Here is a 21,621-nt window from a genome sequence, read left to right on the forward strand (position 1 = left end):
GGTTGGGTCTCAGGAGGGGTTCAGCTGGGGGGGGTTGGGCCTCAGGAGGGGTTCAGCCTCAGGAGGGGTTCAGCTGGGGGGGTTGGGTCTCAGGAGGGGTTCAGCCTCAGGAGGGGTTCAGCTGGGGGGGTTGGGCCTCAGGAGGGGTTCAGCTGGGGGGGGTTGGGCCTCAGGAGGGGTTCAGCTGGGGGGGGGGTTGGGTCTCAGGAGGGGTTCAGCTGGGGGGGTTGGGTCTCAGGAGGGGTTCAGCTGGGGGGGTTGGGTCTCAGGAGGGGTTCAGCTGGGGGGGGTTGGGCCTCAGGAGGGGTTCAGCTGGGGGGGTTGGGTCTCAGGAGGGGTTCAGCCTCAGGAGGGGTTCAGCTGGGGGGGTTGGGCCTCAGGAGGGGTTCAGCTGGGGGGGGTTGGGTCTCAGGAGGGGTTCGGCTGGGGGGGTTGGGTCTCAGGAGGGGTTCAGCTGGGGGGGTTGGGTCTCAGGAGGGGTTCGGCTGGGGGGGTTGGGTCTCTGGAGGGGTTCAGCTGGGGGGGTTGGGTCTCAGGAGGGGTTCAGCTGGGGGGGGTTGGGTCTCAGGGGGTTGGGTCTCAGGAGGGGTTCAGCTGGGGGGGTTGGGTCTCAGGGGGGTTGGGTCTCAGGAGGGGTTCAGCTGGGGGAGTTGGGTCTCAGGAGGGGTTCAGCTGGGGGGGTTGGGTCTCAGGAGGGGTTCAGCTGGGGGGGTTGGGTCTCAGGAGGGGTTCAGCCTCAGGAGGGGTTCAGCTGGGGGGGGTTGGGTCTCAGGAGGGGTTCAGCCTCAGGAGGGGTTCAGCTGGGGGAGTTGGGTCTCAGGAGGGGTTCAGCTGGGGGGGTTGGGTCTCAGGAGGGGTTCGGCTGGGGGGGTTGGGTCTCAGGAGGGGTTCAGCCTCAGGAGGGGTTTGGCTGGGGGGGTTGGATCTCAGGAGGGGTTCGGCTGGGGGGGTTGGGTCTCAGGAGGGGTTCGGCTGGGGGGGTTGGGTCTCAGGAGGGGTTCGGCTGGGGGGGTTGGGTCTCAGGAGGGCTTCAGCTGGGGGGGGTTGGGTCTCAGGGGGTTGGGTCTCAGGAGGGGTTCAGCTGGGGGGGGTTGGGTCTCAGGGGGTTGGGTCTCAGGAGGGGTTCAGCTGGGTGGGTTGGGTCTCAGGAGGGGTTCAGCTGGGGGGGTTGGGTCTCAGGAGAGGTTCGGCTGGGGGGGTTGGGTCTCAGGAGGGGTTCAGCTGGGGGGGGTTGGGCCTCAGGAGGGGTTCAGCTGGGGGGGTTGGGTCTCAGGAGGGGTTCGGCTGGGGGGGGTTGGGCCTCAGGAGGGGTTCAGCTGGGGGGGTTGGGTCTCAGGAGGGGTTCAGCTGGGGGGGTTGGGTCTCAGGAGGGGTTCGGCTGGGGGGGTTGGGTCTCAGGAGGGGTTCGGCTGGGGGGGTTGGGGTCTCAGGAGGGGTTCAGCTGGGGGGGTTGGGTCTCAGGAAGGGTTCAGCTGGGGGGGTTGGGTCTCAGGAGGGGTTCAGCTGGGGGGGGTTGGGCCTCAGGAGGGGTTCAGCCTCAGGAGGGGTTCAGCCGGGGGGGTTGGGCCTCAGGAGGGGTTCAGCTGGGGGGGTTGGGCCTCAGGAGGGTTTCAGCTGGGGGGGGTTGGGTCTCAGGAGGGGTTCAGCTGGGGGGGGTTGGGTCTCAGGAGGGGTTCAGCTGGGGGGGTTGGGTCTCAGGAGGGGTTCAGCTGGGGGGGGTTTGGTCTCAGGGGGTTGGGTCTCAGGAGGGGTTCAGCCTCAGGAGGGGTTTGGCTGGGGGGGTTGGATCTCAGGAGGGGTTCGGCTGGGGGGGTTGGGTCTCAGGAGGGGTTCGGCTGGGGGGGTTGGGTCTCAGGAGGGGTTCGGCTGGGGGGGTTGGGTCTCAGGAGGGCTTCAGCTGGGGGGGGTTGGGTCTCAGGGGGTTGGGTCTCAGGAGGGGTTCAGCTGGGGGGGGGTTGGGTCTCAGGGGGTTGGGTCTCAGGAGGGGTTCGGCTGGGGGGGTTGGGTCTCAGGAGGGCTTCAGCTGGGGGGGGTTGGGTCTCAGGGGGTTGGGTCTCAGGAGGGGTTCGGCTGGGGGGGGGTTGGGTCTCAGGGGGTTGGGTCTCAGGAGGGGTTCAGCTGGGGGGGTTGGGTCTCAGGAGGGGTTCAGCTGGGGGGGTTGGGTCTCAGGAGAGGTTCGGCTGGGGGGGTTGGGTCTCAGGAGGGGTTCAGCTGGGGGGGGTTGGGCCTCAGGAGGGGTTCAGCTGGGGGGGTTGGGTCTCAGGAGGGGTTCGGCTGGGGGGGTTGGGTCTCAGGAGGGGTTCGGCTGGGGGGGGTTGGGCCTCAGGAGGGGTTCAGCTGGGGGGGTTGGGCCTCAGGAGGGGTTCAGCTGGGGGGGTTGGGCCTCAGGAGGGGTTCAGCTGGGGGGGTTGGGTCTCAGGAGGGGTTCAGCTGGGGGGGTTGGGCCTCAGGAGGGGTTCAGCTGGGGGGGTTGGGTCTCAGGAGGGGTTCGGCTGGGGGGGTTGGGTCTCAGGAGGGACAGAAGAGTCAGGGCCCAGTCCAGGCAGGGGACCAAGGACCATGTCACCGCATGACCCAGGTGCTGGGTGGGCAGCCTTCTCTACCCCAAGGGTGTGTGTGATCCCCCTCCCCAGGTGAGGCGCCCAGGAGGGCAGTCTTTGGGTGGCACCCTGGACCCACCCGAGCCCACACACGCTGTGAGTCTGCCAGCTGAGATGGCCCAGGTGCCCTGGACCCCAAAGGGGCTTCTCCCTCCTCAGAGCCGGCTGGCACCTGAGCGGGAGGGATGTTCTGGGGCCCTGCCCAGGGTCTCCTGGTCAGCAGGGCCGGGCAGGACACAGGCTTGATCAGCCGCTGCCTGAATAGCCACCCGACTCCCCGCCGGCCCCCTTTCCGTCCCAGCGGCACCGGGCCCGGCCCCCCCATGCTCACGTACCTCAACCTCTGCAGGACACCCCTCCCTCTCCCGGGCTTCTGGGGACACCTGAGTGTTCCCGCGAGCAGCAACCCCTGCCCATCCCGGCCACCTCCTGCTCCTCCTCTTCCGGGTCCGGGGTCCGCCGTCCACTCATCTGCCCAGGCCTGGCCCCCACTACGGGGTATCGATGTGGCCATGGTCGGGGAGGAGCCTGGGATGGAGCCTCAGGGTTCAGGGAAGGTTGCGGGGGGTGGGCAGGCACTGGGCCCCCAGGCAGGAGGTCTGCCTTGTGAGGGTCTGCAGCCAGCAGGACTCAGGCCCCGGGCGGAGCCTTCAGGGAAGGGGCAGATTGGTTTGGCCTGGGCACCTGGCAGACTGGCCAGGTCACCCTCTGACCTCCCGGTCCACGGTCCACCCGGGCAGTGTCCAGTCTCTCAGACATTCCAGGCCTGTGTGGAGTGTCCCTTGGTGCCACCCTGGGCCGCAGCAGGTGCCGAGGAGGAAGGTGCCGGGAGCCCTGCAGACCTGGACCTCGAGTGACCTTGATCTCAGGCCCTGACGGCACTGCTGGGGGTGACCTCCTGGGGATGGGGCCGAAGGGGTGTGGCTGCGTCGTGGGGGGACCCTGCGGGCTGCAGTTCTCGGGCTGGGGGGGCACAGCCAGGAGTTCCTGAGCGCTGGGTCCCAGACCCCTGCCCAGGGGGTCTGCCTGTGACGGTCCTGGTCCGTCCCCGGCTGCAAGGCTGCTGGCTGGTCTCTCCCGAGTCCCCCAGGGCCCCCGTGGGTTCTGGCTGGATTTGGGCTGCGTTCTCGGGCTGGCCTGGGCCCACCCGGGGTTGGGGGCAGTGGGGGAGCACGCAGGAAGGCCCAGTGTGGGCAGCCTTTCGTACCTTTCTCTGCCCCTGAAACTCCCTGCCCAGCCTCTTCCCTCCAAGGGGCGCCTCCGTCACAAACGGCCCTAAAAGCCGGCTTCTTGGGGCCAGGGGGGAGACATTGCTCGTGGCCCCTTCTGTCTCCTCCAGATGCCCCTGGGAGCCCGAGGGCTCCGGGCTTGTGAGCGCATGGTGTCAGGTCCCAGCCAGCCCCTCTCCCAGCCCGAGACCCCCCACACCCTTCTCTGTCTTGTCCTGATGTAGCCAGGTGGCCCTGAGTCCTCCCAGTGACACAGGGCAGGGGACAAGGGCTGGCCACCTGGGGAGGGGGCACTGCCACGCTGCCACGTGCCCGTGGGCACCCAGTGAGTGAGGACAGAGAAGGGGGACTCGGGGAGGGCGCCCCACGGCAGCCACCCTGACCCGCACCCCTGTGCCCCGCCAGTCCTCGGCCGCCGGCACCACACAGACGACAGCGCGGGGCTCATTGAGGGCTTTATTGACTCAGCCGCAGGGCGGGCACGCGGGGAGCGGGCACAGCGCCGGCGGCACCGGCTAGTTGCAATAGTTCTCCAGCTGGTAGAGGGAGCAGATGCTGGTGCAGCACTGGTCCACGATGCCACGCTTCTGCAGGGAGCTCTCCAGGGCCAGGGGCAGCAGGCCGCCCGCGCCGAGGCCCCCGCTCAGCTCTGCCTCCCCCACTGCCGGGAGACGAGAACCCACCGTCAGGGCAGAGAGCGGACCCCCTGCCTGCCCAACCCCCGGGACAGCAGGTGCCCGCCGCCTGGCGGAGTCCCTGCGTCCTGCCCTCGGCCCCCAGGAAACCTGAATAGGTGCTCCTGCTGCCTGCCCGGCACGGGCCTGCCCCCCGCTTCCTACGGCATACAGCCCGCCCTAGTCCAGCCCTTCCCCACGGGCACTCGGGTGGGAGGAGGGGGCACCCCCATTGGCCCCGTGTCTCCCCAGTCAGTCAGCAGCTTCCAGGCCCGACTCCCCGAATGGAATTGCCCCCGAAGTTGCTGCCCTCAGAGGCAGAGAGGAGCAGGGGGGACCCCTGTCTGAGCAGGGGCGGTAGGTGGGGGGACCAGCAAGCAGGGGGACGACAGAGAATGGGACGGAGCGGAGGGACGTCGTCCTGTCTTGGCACCTGGATGCCAACACTGACCGGGTTGCTGGTCACTTCTAGAATGTGACCTAAGGAACATTATTCCTTTAACCCAAAAACCCCGCAGGACTTCCCCGGGGGGTGGGGGGCGGGCAGGATGGCGAGCGCTCACCCTGCGGGTCCTGGGCCTCCCGGCGGGCCTTGGGCGTGTAGAAGAAGCCGCGCTCCCCGCACACCAGGTACAGGGCCTCCACCAGGTGGGAGCCGCACAGGTGCTGGTTGACGAAGGCCCCGGCGGGGGCAGGCGCCCAGAGGGCCAGCAGGGCCAGCAGCGGCAGCAGGCGCGTCCACAGGGCCATGGCGGGGCGTCGGCGACCTGGGGGCGGGCCGGGTTGAGGCCGGCGTGGGGCACGCTCCCCCCCACCCCGCCCCCCCGCCAGGGACCCCTACCCCTTGCCAGCCCAAAATGCTCTAAGGGAAGAAAGAGCTCACGTCCCTCTGAGAGCCCGGACACCCTGAACCCCAGGGGGAGGACAGCCCCAGCCCACGGCTGACTCGGAGCCCCCGGACTGACCTGCTTTCTGACGGCCTGCGGAGGTAGCCAGTCCGGAGGGCTGGGGGCCACTGGGTCCGGCTGGCTTTATAGTCCCCAACCTGCCTGGCCCATTAGAGCCCCAGGGGTGGCAGATGGCTGGGGGCCACGGGTGGAGGGGGCTGAGGCTGCAATTTCTGGGTCATTTGCCCAGTGCTGGGTCTGCAAGAACCTCTCCTTGGTCGTCAGCACCTCTCAGGGACACGGGGTCATTAGACTCTTAATGAGGGGGCCTGCAGGCCCCTGGCTGCCCCCACCCAGCGGGGGACAAACATCTCCCAGGGAGCAGAGCCCTGGTTTCCACAGGAGTCCAGGGAGGTAGCGCTGAGAGGAGAGGGCTCTTCCTGCCTCAGCCCCCGCCCCCGCCTCCTGACCACTGGCCCTGGTCAGCCCTCAAGGCCCCGTGAACAGCCTGGGCTGTAGGGGTGGGACCAGGAGGGACATCTCTCTGCTTATGGCCCTGTCCCCTCCTCTGCCCGAGCACAGCAGCTCGCCTGAGGCCCCCAGCTCCCGGAACGGTGCTGCAGGGAGGGCTGGATTTTAGGGGCCAGCAGCCCTGCACCTTCGTTTCTTTTTTTTTTTTTTTTTTGCACCTTCGTTTCAATGTGGGGTTCGGGGCTCCCCTGCGATGCCTGGCCCCGGGGCCCCATGGATGTGGCCGGCCTGTCCACATCTCACCTGAGTCCCCTCTGGGTTCCCACCCTTCTTCCCGGAGCCCCGTCTGTCTCCCCGTGCTGACCCCGCCCTTCTTCCCGGAGCCCCGCCCATCTCCCCGTGCTGACCCCACCCTTCTTCCCAGAGCCCCGCCCTTCTTCCCGGAGAACCGTCCATCTCCCCGTGCTGACCCCACCCTTCTTCCCGGAGCCCCGCCCATCTCCCCGTGCTGACCCCGGCCTTCTTCCTGGAGCCCCCTCCGTCTCCCCGTGCTGACCCCGCCCTTCTTCCCGGAGAACCGTCCATCTCCCCGTGCTGACCCCACCCTTCTTCCCGGAGCCCCGTCCGTCTCCCCGTGCTGACCCCGCCCTTCTTCCTGGAGCCCCTTCTGTCTCCCCGTGCTGACCCCGCCCTTCTTCCCGGAGAACCGTCCATCTCCCCATGCTGACCCCGCCCTTCTTCCCGGAGCCCCGTCATCTACCCGCGCTGACCCCGCCCTTCTTCCCGGAGCCCAGTCATCTACCCGCGCTGACCCCGCCCTTCTTCCCGGAGCCCAGTCATCTACCCGCGCTGACCCCGCCCTTCTTCCCGGAGCCCCGCCCATCTCCCCGCGCTGACCCCGCCCTTCTTCCTGGAGCCCCGCCCATCTCCCCGTGCTGACCCCGCCCTTCCCGGAGAACCGTCCATCTCCCCGTGCTGACCCCGCCCTTCTTCCCAGAGCCCCATCATCTCCCCGTGCTGACCCCGGCCTTCTTCCTGGAGCCCCCTCCGTCTCCCCGTGCTGACCCCACCCTTCTCCCAGGAGCCCCGTCCGTCTCCCCGTGCTGACCCCTGCCAGGCCTGGCCCCACCACCCCTTCATCTTGCTCCGATGTCACGTGGGCTGAGCCCCTGCGGTCCCCCCAACTCCCCCTGCACAGGCATGAAGGGGGTGACCTGGACTCCCACCTGCCCCCCGCTGTCTCTAACCTCCCTCAGCACCGGGGGCACCGGGGTGTCGGGCCCCTCCCTGCAGAGAAAGCGCTGAGCGCCAAGGTCCCTTCACAGCTGAAGAACCCCTCGGAACCTCTCTGAGAGGGACGTGCAGGGCAGGAGGCTGGACAAGGGAGGATCCGGTGGGAGGACAGAGCCCAGGGGTCACTTAGGAGGGCCAGAGGGAGATGAGGCTGGCCATCAGCCCTCTGCCGGGGGCCCTACGGGGCTCCTGGGCTGACGTGAGGCGGTATGGGGCTGAGCAGTCAAGGTGTTCAAGGCCCAGCAGATGGGAGGAGGGCAGGCCGTCAGGGGAGGAGGCTTTGCCCAGGAGGGCATTGACGGATGAGTAGGAGTTGGCCAGGACTGGTTTGAAGCTAGGGCTGTAGGGGGGTCATCCAGAGGGAGCACAGGAAGCCCGAGAGACGGGCTGGCATCACCCCGGCCTGCAGGAAGTAAGGAGCCGGGCTGCCCCCTCAAGCGAGGGAGAGGAGGGCCCGCCCTAGATGAGGCAGGGGCTCCAGACGGAGGGCCACGTCCAGATCCCCTCACGTGAGCGTGGGGGCCTCACAGAACCCAGAATCCAGCTCCCCAGCGGCCTTGCTGGGGAGACTGACATCCGGAGGATTCACCGGGGAACCGGCTCACATTTCGGGAAACATCCCAGGTCCTGCCCTTGGTGGTGGTGCAGGGATCCCATGCAGCAGCCAGGACTCCACCTGCACTCCCGGGCTGTCCCCCTGGGGCCCTGTCCCCCTCTCAGGTGGACCTTGGAGACGACATGCTCCGTCGGCACTGCCGTGCGCCCTGCCCTCCCCCTTGGTGCCCAGCCCACGTGGGCTGGCTACTTCCTGCCTCCCACACAGCCCACAGAGACAGGGAACTCAGCCAGGACGCCCTCGGCCCTTGGGAGCTGCTGGGGGCTCAGGGTGCTGGCCCTCTGGTTGAGCGGGGAACGCCGGCCTGTGAGGGCCCCCCTGCTGGCCTGGGCCGCCCCGTGAGGCTGTGCAGGAGGAAGAGGCAGAGGGGAGACCTCTGAGCGAGGCCGGGGGCACATGACTCGGACACCCAGCAGACACGGGGCTTCTCTCTTTATTAAGATGGTGAGGTGAGCGGGCAGCACACAGCAAGGCACGTGGCACATCGGGGCGAAGGATGCCAGCAGAAGGGCTGGCCGAGGAGCAGGGCGGGGGCAGCGCGGGGCCCTCCGGCAGGGAGGATCTTTGGCAAGCTCTTGGGGTGCTGGTACCCAGGGGTCGGGGAGGCCGGGGAAGGGCCTGGGGAACCCAAAGGCCAGCCCACCAGGGCCCGCTGGTCACACCCCCTGGACTTAGCCCATGGCACTCAGCGCGTGGGCAAGGGTTTGCAGCTCGTCCTGGACGGCCTCCAGGGAGCGCCGGATGGCTTGGGGACTGTCCAGCACGTCGATGGCCAGCGTGTATGGGTCAAACTTCACAGAGAAGGGGCGCTGGATGCGGGAGGCGTAGCTCCTGGGGAGGGGGCCGGCACGGACCCTCAGTCGCTCGGTGGGGGACTCAGGGGCTTTGTGGAGGGTGGGGACAGGGAGGAGCTGGGGCAGCTTGGGGAAGGGTCTGCAGCCTCCAGAACAACCCCATCCCTCTCTGCTCCCCCATCAAGGCCCAGCTCAGCTACACCTCTTCCTCCAGGAAGACTTCCCAGACTTCTCTGGGGGTGTCTCAGAGACTCCCAGCGAGGTCTCTGCCCTCAAGCTTGTGTGTGAGACCCAACCCTCCCTTTCTCCCCTCTCCGGGCCTCTGTCTCCTGTGACAACAGGAGCCTGGCCCTTTCCCAGGTTAAAGAGATGGGGTGCGTCAGGACCTGCCCAACCCGCACTGCACCCCCAGTTCCCGTCCCAGGGAACTCTCCACGGCCTCCAGGCCCCTCTGAGCATCCCACGCCTCTTGTCCACCCCACCCTCCGGCCCCAGCTGCTCAGAGGGCAGGAGCTGGGAGGGACCTCACAGATCCTTCTTGCAAAGGTCAGACTCGGCCTCTGAGAAGCCCTGGCCTTGGCCTGACCTCGTCCTGGCCACCAGGCCTCACAGTTATCCCACTCCCCAGACTTTTTTTTTTGGGGGGGGTGCTGCTGTAGGGGAAGGGTGTGGTCACGGAGGCGTTCAGTTTTCTCCTCTGTGAAATGGGTTCATGTGGCAGGCCTGCCCACAAGCTCACCCCGTTAGGGGGCCCTGGGTGGGTGCAGGGGGTGGTCTCTGCTCCGGGGGCTGGCCCACCTGAGCTTGTCCTTGGCATCGCTGAAACTCTCGGACACAAAGTAGACGGACTGGTATGTCTGGTCTTGGTACGGCTGCAGGGCGGCCGCGTCAGGGTCAAAGGGCCGGATCTCGGGCTCCTCTGAGAGGGAGTGCTGGGGGCGGGGGGGCCACGGGTCACAGGACCAGCGCCCCACGGCCCCTCGGGAACTGACTCGGGGTGCAGACGCGTGCCCTCCTCCCCCCACCCCCGGGGGGTCTTCCTGTGGCCCCGGCACCACAGAGACAGGCTTTCTCCACCCTCCTGGGAGGTCCAAACCCGGGAGGGGAAACCAAGACCACCCTCCTTGCTGGGACCTCGACCTGACCCCTTCCCCTCGCTCAGGAGCGTCTCACCAGGAGCTCCCCGTAGGAGGACAGGAGCCCAGCACCGTAGGCCTTCACCTCGCCGTTCTGCTTACACAATCCAAACTCCACCGTGAACCAGTACAGCTGGGGGACAGCGCCGGTCCGGTCGGCCGGAGAGGCCGTCCCACCGCCCTGGGCCCCCTGCGACACCACCCACCCAGGCAGAGCGGGCCCGGCCCCCGGGGCGGCCACGGTCTGAGAGGGACACTCCCTGGACAGAAGCAGAGACCTCAGCCCAGCTGGAAGGGCCCACCTGCACCCCCTGGGTCCTGAGCCCACCCGCCGGCCCTGCAGGGGATGGGACCCACTGTGGACAGCTTCTCGATTTCCTCGTCCGAGGCTCCCAGGGACGCCAGGCCGATGTCCTGCGGAAGGAGGAGGAGGACGAGGCTGACGGGGTTGGGGGAGCTCCGACCACCATTGCCTGGGCACCCACTGGAGGGGCTGGGGGTGTCCGCAGCCCCACGGGGCGGCCTGGACTCGGGCCCATCAGGGCCCACCCAGGACGGCTCCCTGGTGTTCCTGGGGGGGCCGGCAGGTGGCAGCACAGGCCATGGGCTCCTGACCCAGGGGGACTGTTGGAAAAGGATACTTCATCGTTTCTACAAAGCGGTCTTCCTGGAATTGGTCTGAGCCCGCCCACCCCTCTGTATCAGGATGATGCCGTCTCCCTGACACCTCTGGGCCCCAGCGGGCACAGGCCAGCCTGGACGGGCTCAGGGAGTCCCTTCCCCTCCACCCCCAGCCCCAAGCCTGGGCCTGGAACCCTGCGGTTGACCTCGGCTCCTGGCTGGAGGCCTGGAGGACACACCTGGGAGAACTGGGCGAAAGTCCGGTCAGCCAGCATGGGCACGTGCCCCAGCAGCTCGTGGCAGCAGTCCCTGCGTGGGGGCGGGGAGAAGGGGTGGAGCTGGAGACCGGGACCCCTCCCCCTACACCCCCAAGGGGGTGGAGCTGGAGACCGGGACCCCTCCCCCTACACCCCCAGGGGAGTCAGCCAGCATGGGCACTGCCCCAGCAGCTTGTGGCAGCAGTCCCTGCGTGGGGGCGGGGAGAAGGGGTGGAGCTGGAGGCCGGGACCCCTCCCCCTACACCCCCAGGGGGGTGGAGCTGGAGGCCGGGACCCCTCCCCCTATACCCCCAGGGGTGACGGCAAGGCCTGGACCGGGTGGTGGTGGGGGCTTCCCCCTGGCCTGTGTGGAGTCCCAGCAGCCCACAGGCCGCCCCACGGCTGCAGCACACTCACGGCTCGGGGGAGTGCATGGGCGAGGAGGCGTGCCGGATGTACTGGGTACACTGGAACACGCGGAAGGCCAGGCTGGCCAGGAAGTCCCGGGCAGACAGCAGGCCGGCCACGGGCCGCAGCTGGAAGCCTGTCCGCTCTGCAAGGGCCACGGCGGGCGGACGGGCGGTCAGAGCCTCGGGAGGGCCAGGGCCCCGGGGGGCTGACTGTGCGCTCCCAGGCCCTCCATCCGTCTGTCCGTCCGTCCAGTGGCTCACCTTTCAGGAAGCGGGAGACGTCCTCCAGCTGGGGGATGTTGTCCTCACGGTACCCACTGAAGCGCTCCAGGAGCTCGAAGGCCTCCAGGTGCTCCCGGCAGGCGTGGGTGGCATAGAGGCCCCTGAGGGTGGTGTACACCTCCTTCCTGCGGGTGGCCGGTGGAGGGGGACTCAGGCCTGGCCGGGGCCCTGGGCTCCCCATGGAGCAGCCCCTGCGTGGCCCGTCCTAGGCTCCCGAAGCCCTTGGTCACTGGGAGGAGCTTTCACCCGCGGTTTAGGGGATTCTAGGGGACAAGCGTGGGGGTGGGCAGCCCTCAGCTTCCTGGACGACTCACCAGGCCAACCTTTGGGGTCTCAGGAAGTCCCTCCCCACTGGCCTCAGTCTGTCCTTCTGGGAGCCACTGACCGTGAACACGGGACTCTGGAGGGGTCACACCCAGGCCCTCCTTGTCCCCACTCCTTGTCCCCACTCCTGCCCCTCTCCCGTCAGCCGCTGTCACAGGGTCTCACCAGGTGGCAATCTCCTCGGCCGTGTACTCCACACGGGGAATAGGGTCACCACTGTGGAGGGACCAGCAGTCAGGCAGGGACCCCTCGGGGACGGCATGTAGGGGGTGGACAGGAAGGGCTGGGGCTGCGTGGTCTCTTACTGCTTGACCGCTCTGTGTTGTGGTTTGCTTGGCTGTGACTTGGGGTTCCCGAGTCACACAGGGACCGACCATAGGGACAATGTGACAGTGAAGGTGGGTGGGGGTGTTGCTGGCAGAGAGGCCTTTCCCCCCAGCCCATCTGCGGCAGGGTGGGAGGGGGAAGGGCGGGGGTCCGCAGGCTGGGCCGGAGGACCTCCTTACTGCTTGTACTGGAAAGCGATCTCCGCAATCAGCCTCCTGCGCTGCCGGTACACCTGGTCCGAGAAGCCCTGCGGGCAGAGTGGACGCAGCTCAGGGGGCTCTCCTGCTGCCCCTCCCCCGCCCCACCAGCCCAGGTGTGACCTCTGACCCTGCTGGGAGCTGGGCCCCCGCCCCCGCCCCACCACCGGGCTGCACGCACCACCCGCCCATGAGCACAGCGGGGAGGTGGTTGAGGCCAGCAGGTCTGGAGAGGCACCAGCTCACCGGGTGATCCAAGTCCAGGTCAGGGTCAAACTTGGTGACCAGGTGGTGACACTTGTCCAGCTCTGAAACTTTCCTCGGGAACCAGAGGACTTCACAGAGGAGGGAAGGAAGGAGGGCCGCCCTGTGAGCAGCGGGCTGTGGGGGGGAGCGTGGCCCAGCCTTCCCCGGACAGTCTGGGACGAGGTGGCCCTGGGACTGTGGAAGCCAGAGGTGCCCAGGCCCGGACACAGGTGGGGAATAGGAGGGCCAGAGCCAGCAGGGCGGAGGTCTCCCGGCACCACCACCTGGGCATTCGGGGCTCCCCTGCGGGGCCAGGGGGCTGCTCCCAGGGCGGAGGAGCTGGCCCGGCTCACCTTTGCTCTCCCCAGCGCCACGGACGTCCTCCGCCAGGCGGCGCACCGAGCTGAGCAGGGCAGGCAGCTCGGCGCTGGCCACCTCACAGCGCACAAAATAGTCCAGGTGGGGGGCCCCCGCCCGTGGCCCCTGGGCAGGCCGGGTCTCCAGATGAAGGATTTGGGCTTCGAATGTCTTAAGGAGCAAAAGCAGGGGAGAGATTGAGGAGACACAGAAGGAGGGAGAGGGGAGAGGGGAGGAGGAAGCCCCTTGGGGTCCGCTCGCCCTGACCCCCCCCCCCAGGCGTTAGACCCAGGGCTTGGGGCGGGGAAATGAGGTTTGTCATATTTGTCTAGCAGCAGCTGTCTCAGCGGTCCCCTTGACCCAGTTTTCTGGGTGATGCTGTCTTGTGTCCCTCGGCCACACCCAGACAGCCTGGTCAGAAGGTCCTGCCATCCCTGGTGGCTTCATGTGGACCCACCGGCCATGCCCAGGGCTGGGGGTAGTCGCTGGCTCCCCTGCAGTGAGGTCAGGAGGCACAGACCCCTACTGAGCAACACTGAGCCCCCGTGGCTGGCTGGCTCGCTGGTGGGAAGGGTCAGCTCCCCCACCGGCTCTCGTTGCCCTGGCAACAGCTACGCGGGGTGTTGGGTCTCCACGCCAGCCCTTAGGGCCACGGTGGTGGGAGCTGGAGAGCAGTCTGGCTGTAATGTCATTTGGGCGTCTATGCCGGGGGCCAGTCTGCAGCCCGCCCAGCCCCCTGTGGCCGGAGCAGCCGACACAATCAACTGCCACACGAAGTCTCAGGACCAGGCCGGACGTGGGGGACCCCGGGCCCCAGCTGCTCCCTGGGGGCCACGCCCACTCACGCACATACGCAAGGTGGTCGTGGGGAGTGGGCGGGGCGGCAGGGCTTGCTGGCCTCAGGCCTAGCGCTTGGTGGCTTCAGCGAGTTCCTGGAGGGGGGGTGACAAGAGCTCCTACGACCCTCTCCCTTTGCAGCGCTCAGTGGCCTGGGCAGTGGCCTGGGCAGTGGCCTGAGTCCTGCCCACGCCGCGCCCACGCCCCTGGCGCCCACTGTGGGCCCACTGCTGCCCTCACCTCAAACGCCTTCAGGGTGCGGGAGAGAGGAGTGGGCTTGGCGCCCCGCAGGGTGAAGACCAGGTTCAGCAGGGCCTTGCCGTCCCGCTCCACGCAGGCCCCGGCCCCCAGGGGCTCCCCCGGCTCCGAGGCGGCCGCCGCGGCCTCCGCCTTCTCCCGCTCCTTGCGCGCGTCCTCGATGAGGCTCTGCCTCCGCCCGATGAAGCGTGGAGACTGGGGGGACAGGGCCGCCCAGCTCTCCCCGGGACTCTCGGACCCACCAGCCCTGCTGCCTCCGTGAGCGCCTACTGTGTGTCCCGGAGGGACCGGCTGGCTGGCTGGGCAGAACCTGCCCCCCCCCCCGTGTCCTGGCCTTGTCGGGGCTGGGGGTGCACCACGGACCCATGGCACCAAGGCGCTGTGTCGCCTGTCCCCAGGCCGGCCCTAACTGGATTAGGTGACAGGAAGGAGTGACTCAAGCACTTCATCAGCTGCCCCTCGGCCCCCAGATGGACGGCAGAGCTCAGGGTGGGGGCAGCCAGCATGGTGCCTGGCTGCCTGGCAGGAAGCCGCCCCCACCCAGTCCGTGCGTCCCCCTCCCAGTCCGTGCGTCCCCCTCCCAGCCTCTTGGGTTCGTGTGAGTGACCTCTCCTCATGGTCCTTACCAGCACTTCCTCATAGCACAGGGACACCTGGCCACATTGCCCCTCCACCTGGATACAGGTGTCCTTGTCCACAGCCTGTCCTCAAGACTGTCAACCCCCTGGGTCAGCATGACGCCCCCATGCACAGAGACCCCCCCAGGCCCAGACGAAGAGGGAGCTGCATGGGGGGGGCATCCCTTGGAGCTGAACTTCCCAGAGGTTCTGGGGCCCTCGGGTCTGGAACGTGGGGGGAGGGAGTATGCAGGGGAAGCTCCTCTCTGAGTCCCCACTGGACCTTGGGGGTGTGGACACAGCCAGGGCCCTGGGCCTCCACGGGGCGGGGGGCTCTACCCCACAGCTCCCTCACTCCCCACCCCGAGAAGATTGTTTCTGGAACTCAAACTGTGTTTTCTATAAAAGGTTTAGAAACAAAAATCCGTCTTAAATGTGCAGGGAGCTGATTATTCCCGGGCATCCCTGGGGATGAACTGAAGACCTCCTCTTCCAGGCCGAGAAGACCCCCACCCCACCATGATCCAGTCTCGCGGGGGGCCGGCCGAGTGGGTCTGGCCAGCACAAACTCCCTAAGTGGTAGCGGCTTGGGGACAGTCCCAGCTGGTACCCAGTGTCGCTAAGCAGGGTTGGTCACACCTGGGACATGGATGTGTGTGTGTGTGGGGTGGGGTGGGCGATGATGAGCAGGAATTGCCCCAGAATCCAGATACCCCTTCAACTCAGGCTGGCACCCTCCGTCCACCAGGGGCCCACACCCTCCACCATGAGCTGTGCCAGGGCCCCGGACACCCTCATGCACACGTTGGCTCCAGTCGACCCACCCACACAGACTCAGACGCCCAGGCACCAGGGTCGCCCACGCAGCCTGGGCAGAGGACCCCACGCCGAGCCTGGGTCCGAGTCGTCTGTGCGGACCCCGAGCCCGGGGAACGCCCTGGGCTCCTCCTGGTCCCCTTCGGCCAGCGGGCACCACCAGCCTACCCTCTTACCATGATGGCCTCGGCCTGCTTGGCATCCAGCTCGGAGACGGCCCTGCGGAAGCCCTTGGCCTGCGGCGTGGCGGCGTTGGGGGTGGGCATGACACCGGCCAGGTCCGGGGCTCTCTCAGCAGCCCGCAGCCCGGCAGCCTCTTATAGGCAGAGCTGACGTCAGAGCCCCCCCCTCCCCGGGTCCCCCACCTCCCACCTCCCTCGCATCTCTCTCCTGCCGCTGCTGCCTCCGCCTGAGGGAGGCGGGGTGGGCGCGGAGCTGGGAGACGCAGGAGAAAGGGCTCTGTCCCATTAAATCTAATTGCCTCCACTGTCACCGCACCCAGGCAGGGGCCGCCTGCCCCGCGGTGAATCATCTCATCTCGTCTCCAGTGGGGGTGGGCATACTCTGCGGGGGCCGGGGACAACGGGTGCCCCCTTAGCCCTAACGGGTGGGGAATCTGGCAGGGACACGGGGCAGGTGCCGTGCTGGGCACCCCGCTGGTGGAGGCCATGCCGGACCCTGGGTCTTGGTGCAGGTGCCTGGGAACCGAGAGGAGAGACCAGGCTCCGCCCTGGATGGATGGACGGATGGATGGATGGACGGACGGATGGATGGATGGACGGACGGATGGATGGATGGACGGATGGATGGATGGACGGATGGACGGACCTCGGGCGGCCTTCCGCTTCTCCAGGCGATTCTTCCTTTCAGCAAGTTCCCCAACAGGGTCCCACAGCAAGGTTCCATGGGGTGCCATCCACAGAGGTGTCAACCGCACCCACCCAGCCCGCTGCTCCCGGGTCCCCAGGCGTCCGGCAGGACTAGGAACATCCCAGAAACGACTAGAAACGTCCTTCCAGCATAGAGGAGGCGGCTGGGACTGGGGACAGGGAAATCTCCAGCACCTGTGTGGAGGCTGCAGCCCAGCTCACGGAGGCTTCCTCACACCCACCTCCAGACCCCAGCTTCTCCTCTGGTCCCTTCTTGGAGGAACTCTCCCACCCCTGAGCTCAGAGGGTCCTGAGTCCCCCCTCTCCTCCTCCTTCCCTGAAGCCCCCCTGAGCCCCCTGCATCCACCTCAGCCGGCCCCCAGGGCTCCATCACCCCGGGGGGCACCTGAGGACAACCTGCCCGCAGGTTCCCCTGAGCCGCAGACACCACGTTCATGCTGGTGTCGGCCTCCCCGGGACAGGGGCACCCCGGGAGAGGACAGCTTTGGGCAAAGGCTTGTGGACGTTGCGGCTGTGGGACCAGCAGCAGCTCTGGGCTCTTCAGGGAAAGGTTTCCTCTCGCTCTGGAATAAAAGAGCCTCGTGGAAGGGACCCTGGGCAGTGAGGGGTCAGCAGGAACGGTGTGGAGAGGGAAGGAGGACCCCACGTGGAAGCCCACTGACCTGCCACTCCCTTCTGGAGAGGGAGCGGGCCTGATGTGCAGCCACTGGAGATGGGGTTCCGCAGGCTAGGGGGACATAGCAGTCACAGCAGACGTCAGAAGTCCTCATCTCCATGCCCGCCCAGCCCCGTAGGTCCACCCCTGACCGGTCACCAGGTTACCTCAGTCCACCTCACTGGCGCCTCTTGGAACCCCAGGAATCACCCACTTTTTATCACAGCCCCTTTCCTCCTGGACCTTACCCAAAAAGAGCATCATTCCCTCACTCCACAACCCTCCATGGCTCCCCATTGCCCTCTGGAAGCAGTTTGGTTTAAAGGAAAGCACCCCCTCTCACCTGCCCCTGCTGCTCTTGTCACCCTAACTACCCCCGCTTCCTCCTCCAGGAGGGTTTGGGGCTCCATGACACCCAGTGTGAAACACATTTCTTAGCCACCATTTTTCCTGGCGAGCTCCTACACGTCCCACAAAGCCCAGTCTGGCCGTCACTCACTCTGCAATGCCTACTCTGTCTTGCTCCGGATGTTAATCTCCCCCACCTCTGCTCTCCGCTTCTCCTGGGTGTTCCCTTCCCTGCAAAGTCCCTGTGAGGGCAGGAACCCCACCACCCCCTGGCTCTCACTGGCCTCCTGTGCTTGGGGCAGACCCTGGCTGGTCCCAGCTCCTGGACTCTGCACAACTTTAGAACAAGGTCTCGGTGGCATCTGCCTTGAGGCCCTGGCCCAGGGGAAGTCTCCAACACCGACGACACCGACGTGTGCCCTGAACCGCTCTGCCAGGATCTGCCCAGACCCCAGTGCTGAGGGTGGGGGCTGGGCTCCCCCTTCGTGAGCTGACAGGGTGGCCCGAGAGCGTCCCTTGCCCCAGGCTGCAGCCGACCCGCCTGAGCCCCTCATCCCTGGCAGCCTGGCCTCTACGCCTGGGAGGTTTTCACTGCCCCCTCCAGAGCGGGCTGCCGGGACCCTTAGTTAGTGCCCCACCCGTTTGCTCCCAGGGGGTGTGATGGGGGCGGGGGTGGGGTAGGGAGCTTACCGATCTTCTAAATACCGCCACAGGAGGACCATCCTCCGGCACCGCTGTGGATTTAACCTTTCGGCAAATGTCTCCAGCTGACACAAATATTGTTTGTTAATTCCTTTTCTACCTGAGCCGGCGTGGGGCTAGGTGGGGGCTAAGCTTTCTCGGTTCCTCCCTGGAGCCAGGTGGCCAACCAGGGCCCAGGCCCGTGCTGAGGGCCAGAGCCAGTGGACCACCCTTCGAGGGGAGGACCGCTGTCCCCTCTGGCCTCCGGCCTCACACCAACCAGGCGTCCGTCTGTGTGTCCATTTGTCCGTGGGTCCCCTGTGCATCCTGGGAAGCCACACTCCCAGGGCTGGCTGGCTCAGAAGGGCCCCTGGTCCACCAGCCCTGCCCAGGGGTACTGTGCCCCTCCTCCACCGCAGATGGCGAGGGGGCCGGGGAGGACCCCCCGAATCCTCCCCATTCCCACCTGGAGGTCCCCCTGTATCCTGTGCACCCCAGTCGGTGAACTGCAGCATCCGCCTTCACAGGCGAGGCATTATGGACCCATCCTGCAGCTGGAAAGACTGAGGTGAGCGACCTCTCTGGGCCACACGGCCAGTGCTCCCCCCACTCTGGAGACATTGCTCTTTCAAGGGCCCTGTGGTCTCTGTGCTCCGGGGTTCGGGGTGGCCTAACAGGCTGGGGCTGCCAGCACCCCCTGGGTGAACAGAGACCCCGAAAGGGAGGGAGGGCAGGGCTGCGAGGGGTTCTCTGTGGGCAGGGGCAGGAGAGGTGGTAGGGTGGGCGTCCAGGGGGTGCGGGCAGGGGCAGGAGAGGTGGTAGGGTGGGCGTCCAGGGGGTGCGGGCAGGGGCAGGAGAGGTGGTAGGGTGGGCGTCCAGGGGGTGCGGGCAGGGGCAGGAGAGGTGGTAGGGTGGGCGTCCAGGGGGTGCAGGCAGGGGCAGGAGAGGTGGTAGGGTGGGCGTCCAGGGGGTGCAGGCAGGGGCAGGAGAGGTGGTAGGGTGGGCGTCCAGGGGGTGCGGGCAGGGGCAGGAGAGGTGGTAGGGTGGGCGTCCAGGGGGTGCGGGCAGGGGCAGGAGAGGTGGTAGGGTGGGCGTCCAGAGGGTGCGGGCAGGGGCAGGAGAGGTGGTAGGGTGGGCGTCCAGGGGGTGCGGGCAGGGGCAGGAGAGGTGGTAGGGTGGGCGTCCAGGGGGTGCAGGCAGGGGAAGGAGAGGTGGTAGGGTGGGCGTCCAGGGGGTGCAGGCAGGGGCAGGAGAGGTGGTAGGGTGGGCGTCCAGGGAGTGGGCTTGGGGGTGAACTGGGAGGAGGGGCGGCATGGAGGCGAGATGGCGAGGGATGTAGTCATGGCCAGGGCCCCACCCGCCGGTCCCCTCGGGTCCCCTCCCCGGCTCCCGCCTCCCTGCGCCTCTTCCCCTCACAGTCACGCCGAATGATCACGGCTCCTGCCTGCAATTAGGAGGCGCTGAGCTCAACAGCCTCTTTCCCAGCAAGCGAGCAGGAGCGAGGGCCTCCAGGGGACTTAATAGCAGGTAAAGACAGCGTGCCCCCCTCCCTGCGTGGGCAGGGGCGGGCGAGGCCAGCAGCATTCGGCCCAGCTCCGTGGCCTCGGGGCTGTGCTCCCCCGAGCTGCAGACCCCAGCTCCTCCCCCCCCCCATAGCCCGGGCTCACGGGGGGGCAGCCCAGAAACAGCTGAGGAGGGGGACAGAGGAGGTGCAGCTCTGGGGTCCTCAGTCCTCATCCCGTGGTTCTGCAGGGCCCCCCCAAAAAAATTCACATGCGAAGCCAGAGAAGGTGCTCCCAGCTCCCTGGGAGTCAAAGGCCGCTTCCAAGGGGTGAGCGGGGGGAAGGGCTGAGCCCAGCGGACCAGGTCCACCCCACACCTCTCTTCACAGGGCCCAGGGCACTGAGCCCAGAGCCTGAGACCAGTGTCCCCGCTCACAGGGAGACTGACCTGCCTGGACATGGACACACTCACACCCCTCTGAGGACACGGGGCACTGGGGATGTCATGCTACCCTGGGCCCTGTGGTGCCTGGGCCCTGCTAGGGACTGGGAGGCCTGCTCCCCCCCCCACCCCGGCCCCCAGCCTGGGGCATCTACAGAGAGCAGAGAGCACACCCCTGCTCACCCCACCGTGGGGGGTCCTGTGGTGCTTGGGCCCTGCTAGGGACTGGGAGGCCTGCTCCCCCCCCACCCCGGCCCCCAGCCTGGGGCATCTACAGAGAGCAGAGAGCACACCCCTGCTCACCCCACCGTGGGGGGTCCTGTGGTGCCTGGGCCCTGCTAGGGACTGGGAGGCCTGCTCCCCCCGCCCCCCGCCCCCGGCCTGGGGCATCTACAGAGAGCAGAGAGCACACCCCTGCTCACCCCACCGTGGGGGGCACTGAGCTGCCCTCCTGTAGCCTCGCCCTGCCCGGGGGACCTCAGCGTTGCAGGAGGGAGGGCGGAGAAGGAGTTGCCCACCTTCCTTCAAGCTGGAAGAAGTCTCAAGATTCCCTGACACATCCGCCGCCAGAGCTGAAATGTCAGAGCAATTAGCTCTGAGGAGGCCATCGGATGGAGCCGCCTGGCCGGCCAGGCGAGCAGCCGGCGGGGAATATCGACAAGTGGAACCTGGGCCGCCCGCTGGTCGATGGGCTGCACTTAAGGGTAATTGGATGGTTGGAAGCCAGGCCCGCAGCAGAGCAGCGTGGGGCCGTCCGCGGCCCCCTGCCCCTGCCTCTGCCCCCACCCCCGCTCCCTGCCCCCGGCCCCGCCCCGGCCCCGCCCCCGGCCCCGCCCCTGCCCCCTGCCCCTGCCTCTGCCCCCACCCCCGCTCCCTGCCCCCGGCCCCGCCCCGCCCCCGGCCCCGCCCCCGCCCCTCTGAGGGCCTGGCTTCTCCACCCTCACGTGGACCCCCTTGTTCCTTTCCCTATCACAAATCCTGCCAACCCCTTGGGCTGGGTGGCTGCCCCCTCCTCCAGGCAGGCCTCCCGTTGCCTCCTCACTGGGATTCCTTCCCCCTACCCCAGCACAGAATCCTCCTGGACGGGGCCTGCCCTGGGTGGGCAGCTGGGCTCCTGGCTCTGTGCCGGAGACCCCACCTTGGGGGGGGCAGGAAAGGGAGCCCTGGCCTAGTCCCTTGTGTCCGGACTCCGTTTTTCCATGTGCACAGTGGGGACACCAGGTTTCGCCGGCAGCAGGGACTGGCGTGCTCGGGCCTCTGGAGAAGCTCTCTGCCCCTGCCCCAGGGTCCCCATCCTAGGGTCCTTTCAGTGGGGGGAGGGGGGTCTGCCCAGCACTAGCATGAAGTGGTCTGCTGAAAGCTGCACTGCGGGGATGGGAGGGCGGACCAGCCAGCGCCCTTTGTGGTCCAGACCCCGCCGAGAGGGAGCGTCTTCAGGATGCAAACTGGCCAAGAAGACTGGGTGGGGGTGTCCCTTCCAGGTGAGGGGAACAAGGCAGCCAGAGGGTCCTGTGGGGCCAGGCAGGGAGGGGGCAGAGGGAGGCAGAGGAGAGGGCAGGATGGAGGGCCGGGACGCAGGGGCTCGAGTCAGCTGCCCTGGACGGCCGGGGGTCTCAAAGCCCCTGGTGATCAGCTGTAGGAGGAAGGGCAGAAGCCCCCAGCCCTCAGAGCACCCCCTTCACTGCTCATGTGCTTCGGGGGACAGGAGGCCGGCCGCACACCAGGCGGAGGGGGCAGAGGCTCTGGGTGGAGCGCCCCCCACACCTGGAGGCCTGCACCCTGGACAGGAGGACGCAGGGGCTGGAGGCGTCGGGATGGCCGAGGGCAGCCGGGTTTGGAGCCCGGGACGGGAGC

General features: G+C 67.7%; 2 protein-coding genes and 1 long non-coding RNA gene across 4 annotated transcripts in view; all 3 read right to left on the minus strand.

Annotated features, from left to right (window-relative positions):
• The window catches only part of LOC136400550 (uncharacterized), a 19,950-nt gene extending 16,721 nt beyond the window's left edge, over window positions 1-3,229 (minus strand). Inside the window, exon 1 of the long non-coding RNA XR_010750334.1 lies at window positions 2,936-3,229. This is a non-coding gene — a long non-coding RNA (uncharacterized lncRNA). The remainder of the gene's footprint in view (window positions 1-2,935) is intronic.
• A 1,041-nt stretch (window positions 3,230-4,270) lies between these two features.
• On the minus strand, window positions 4,271-5,560 carry INS (insulin). The gene is made up of 3 exons (XM_066377344.1): window positions 5,469-5,560; window positions 5,067-5,270; window positions 4,271-4,490 (listed from the first exon to the last, which is right to left on the minus strand). Exons 2-3 carry the CDS (start codon window positions 5,251-5,253, stop codon window positions 4,345-4,347), a joined length of 333 nt encoding a protein of 110 aa, XP_066233441.1. The 5' UTR covers window positions 5,254-5,270; window positions 5,469-5,560; the 3' UTR covers window positions 4,271-4,344.
• A 2,644-nt stretch (window positions 5,561-8,204) lies between these two features.
• Window positions 8,205-15,536, minus strand: TH (tyrosine hydroxylase). Of its 2 annotated transcripts, none has more exons than XM_066360340.1 (13): window positions 15,426-15,536; window positions 13,799-14,011; window positions 12,718-12,892; window positions 12,365-12,453; window positions 12,101-12,168; window positions 11,760-11,810; window positions 11,250-11,395; window positions 10,996-11,131; window positions 10,561-10,630; window positions 10,058-10,114; window positions 9,738-9,833; window positions 9,363-9,436; window positions 8,205-8,601 (listed from the first exon to the last, which is right to left on the minus strand). In XM_066360340.1, exons 1-13 carry the CDS (start codon window positions 15,513-15,515, stop codon window positions 8,442-8,444), a joined length of 1,425 nt encoding a protein of 474 aa, XP_066216437.1. In that variant the 5' UTR covers window positions 15,516-15,536; the 3' UTR covers window positions 8,205-8,441. The 2 variants fall into 2 exon arrangements, with proteins under 2 accessions (XP_066216437.1, XP_066216436.1); XM_066360339.1 differs by having other exon boundaries at window positions 9,363-9,496.
• Between the last annotated feature and the right edge of the window lie 6,085 nt (window positions 15,537-21,621).

This window comes from Saccopteryx leptura, chromosome 1 (assembly GCF_036850995.1).
Source record: "Saccopteryx leptura isolate mSacLep1 chromosome 1, mSacLep1_pri_phased_curated, whole genome shotgun sequence".
NCBI lineage: Eukaryota > Metazoa > Chordata > Mammalia > Chiroptera > Emballonuridae > Saccopteryx > Saccopteryx leptura.

Bases quoted from the DNA above. Each gene is read 5' to 3' on its own strand.
- INS (XM_066377344.1), bottom strand. From the start codon at position 5,253: ATGGCCCTGTGGACGCGCCTGCTGCCGCTGCTGGCCCTGCTGGCCCTC. The intron at 4,491-5,066 runs GTGAGCGCTCGC...GTCTCCCGGCAG, and splicing joins GGAGGCCCAGGACCCGCAGG to TGGGGGAGGCAGAGCTGAGC.
- TH (XM_066360339.1), bottom strand. From the start codon at position 15,515: ATGCCCACCCCCAACGCCGCCACGCCGCAGGCCAAGGGCTTCCGCAGG. The intron at 14,012-15,425 runs GTAAGAGGGTAG...CTGTCCCCCCAG, and splicing joins AGCAGGCCGAGGCCATCATG to TCTCCACGCTTCATCGGGCG. The intron at 10,631-10,995 runs GTGAGTGTGCTG...GCCCCCACGCAG, and splicing joins CCCATGCACTCCCCCGAGCC to GGACTGCTGCCACGAGCTGC.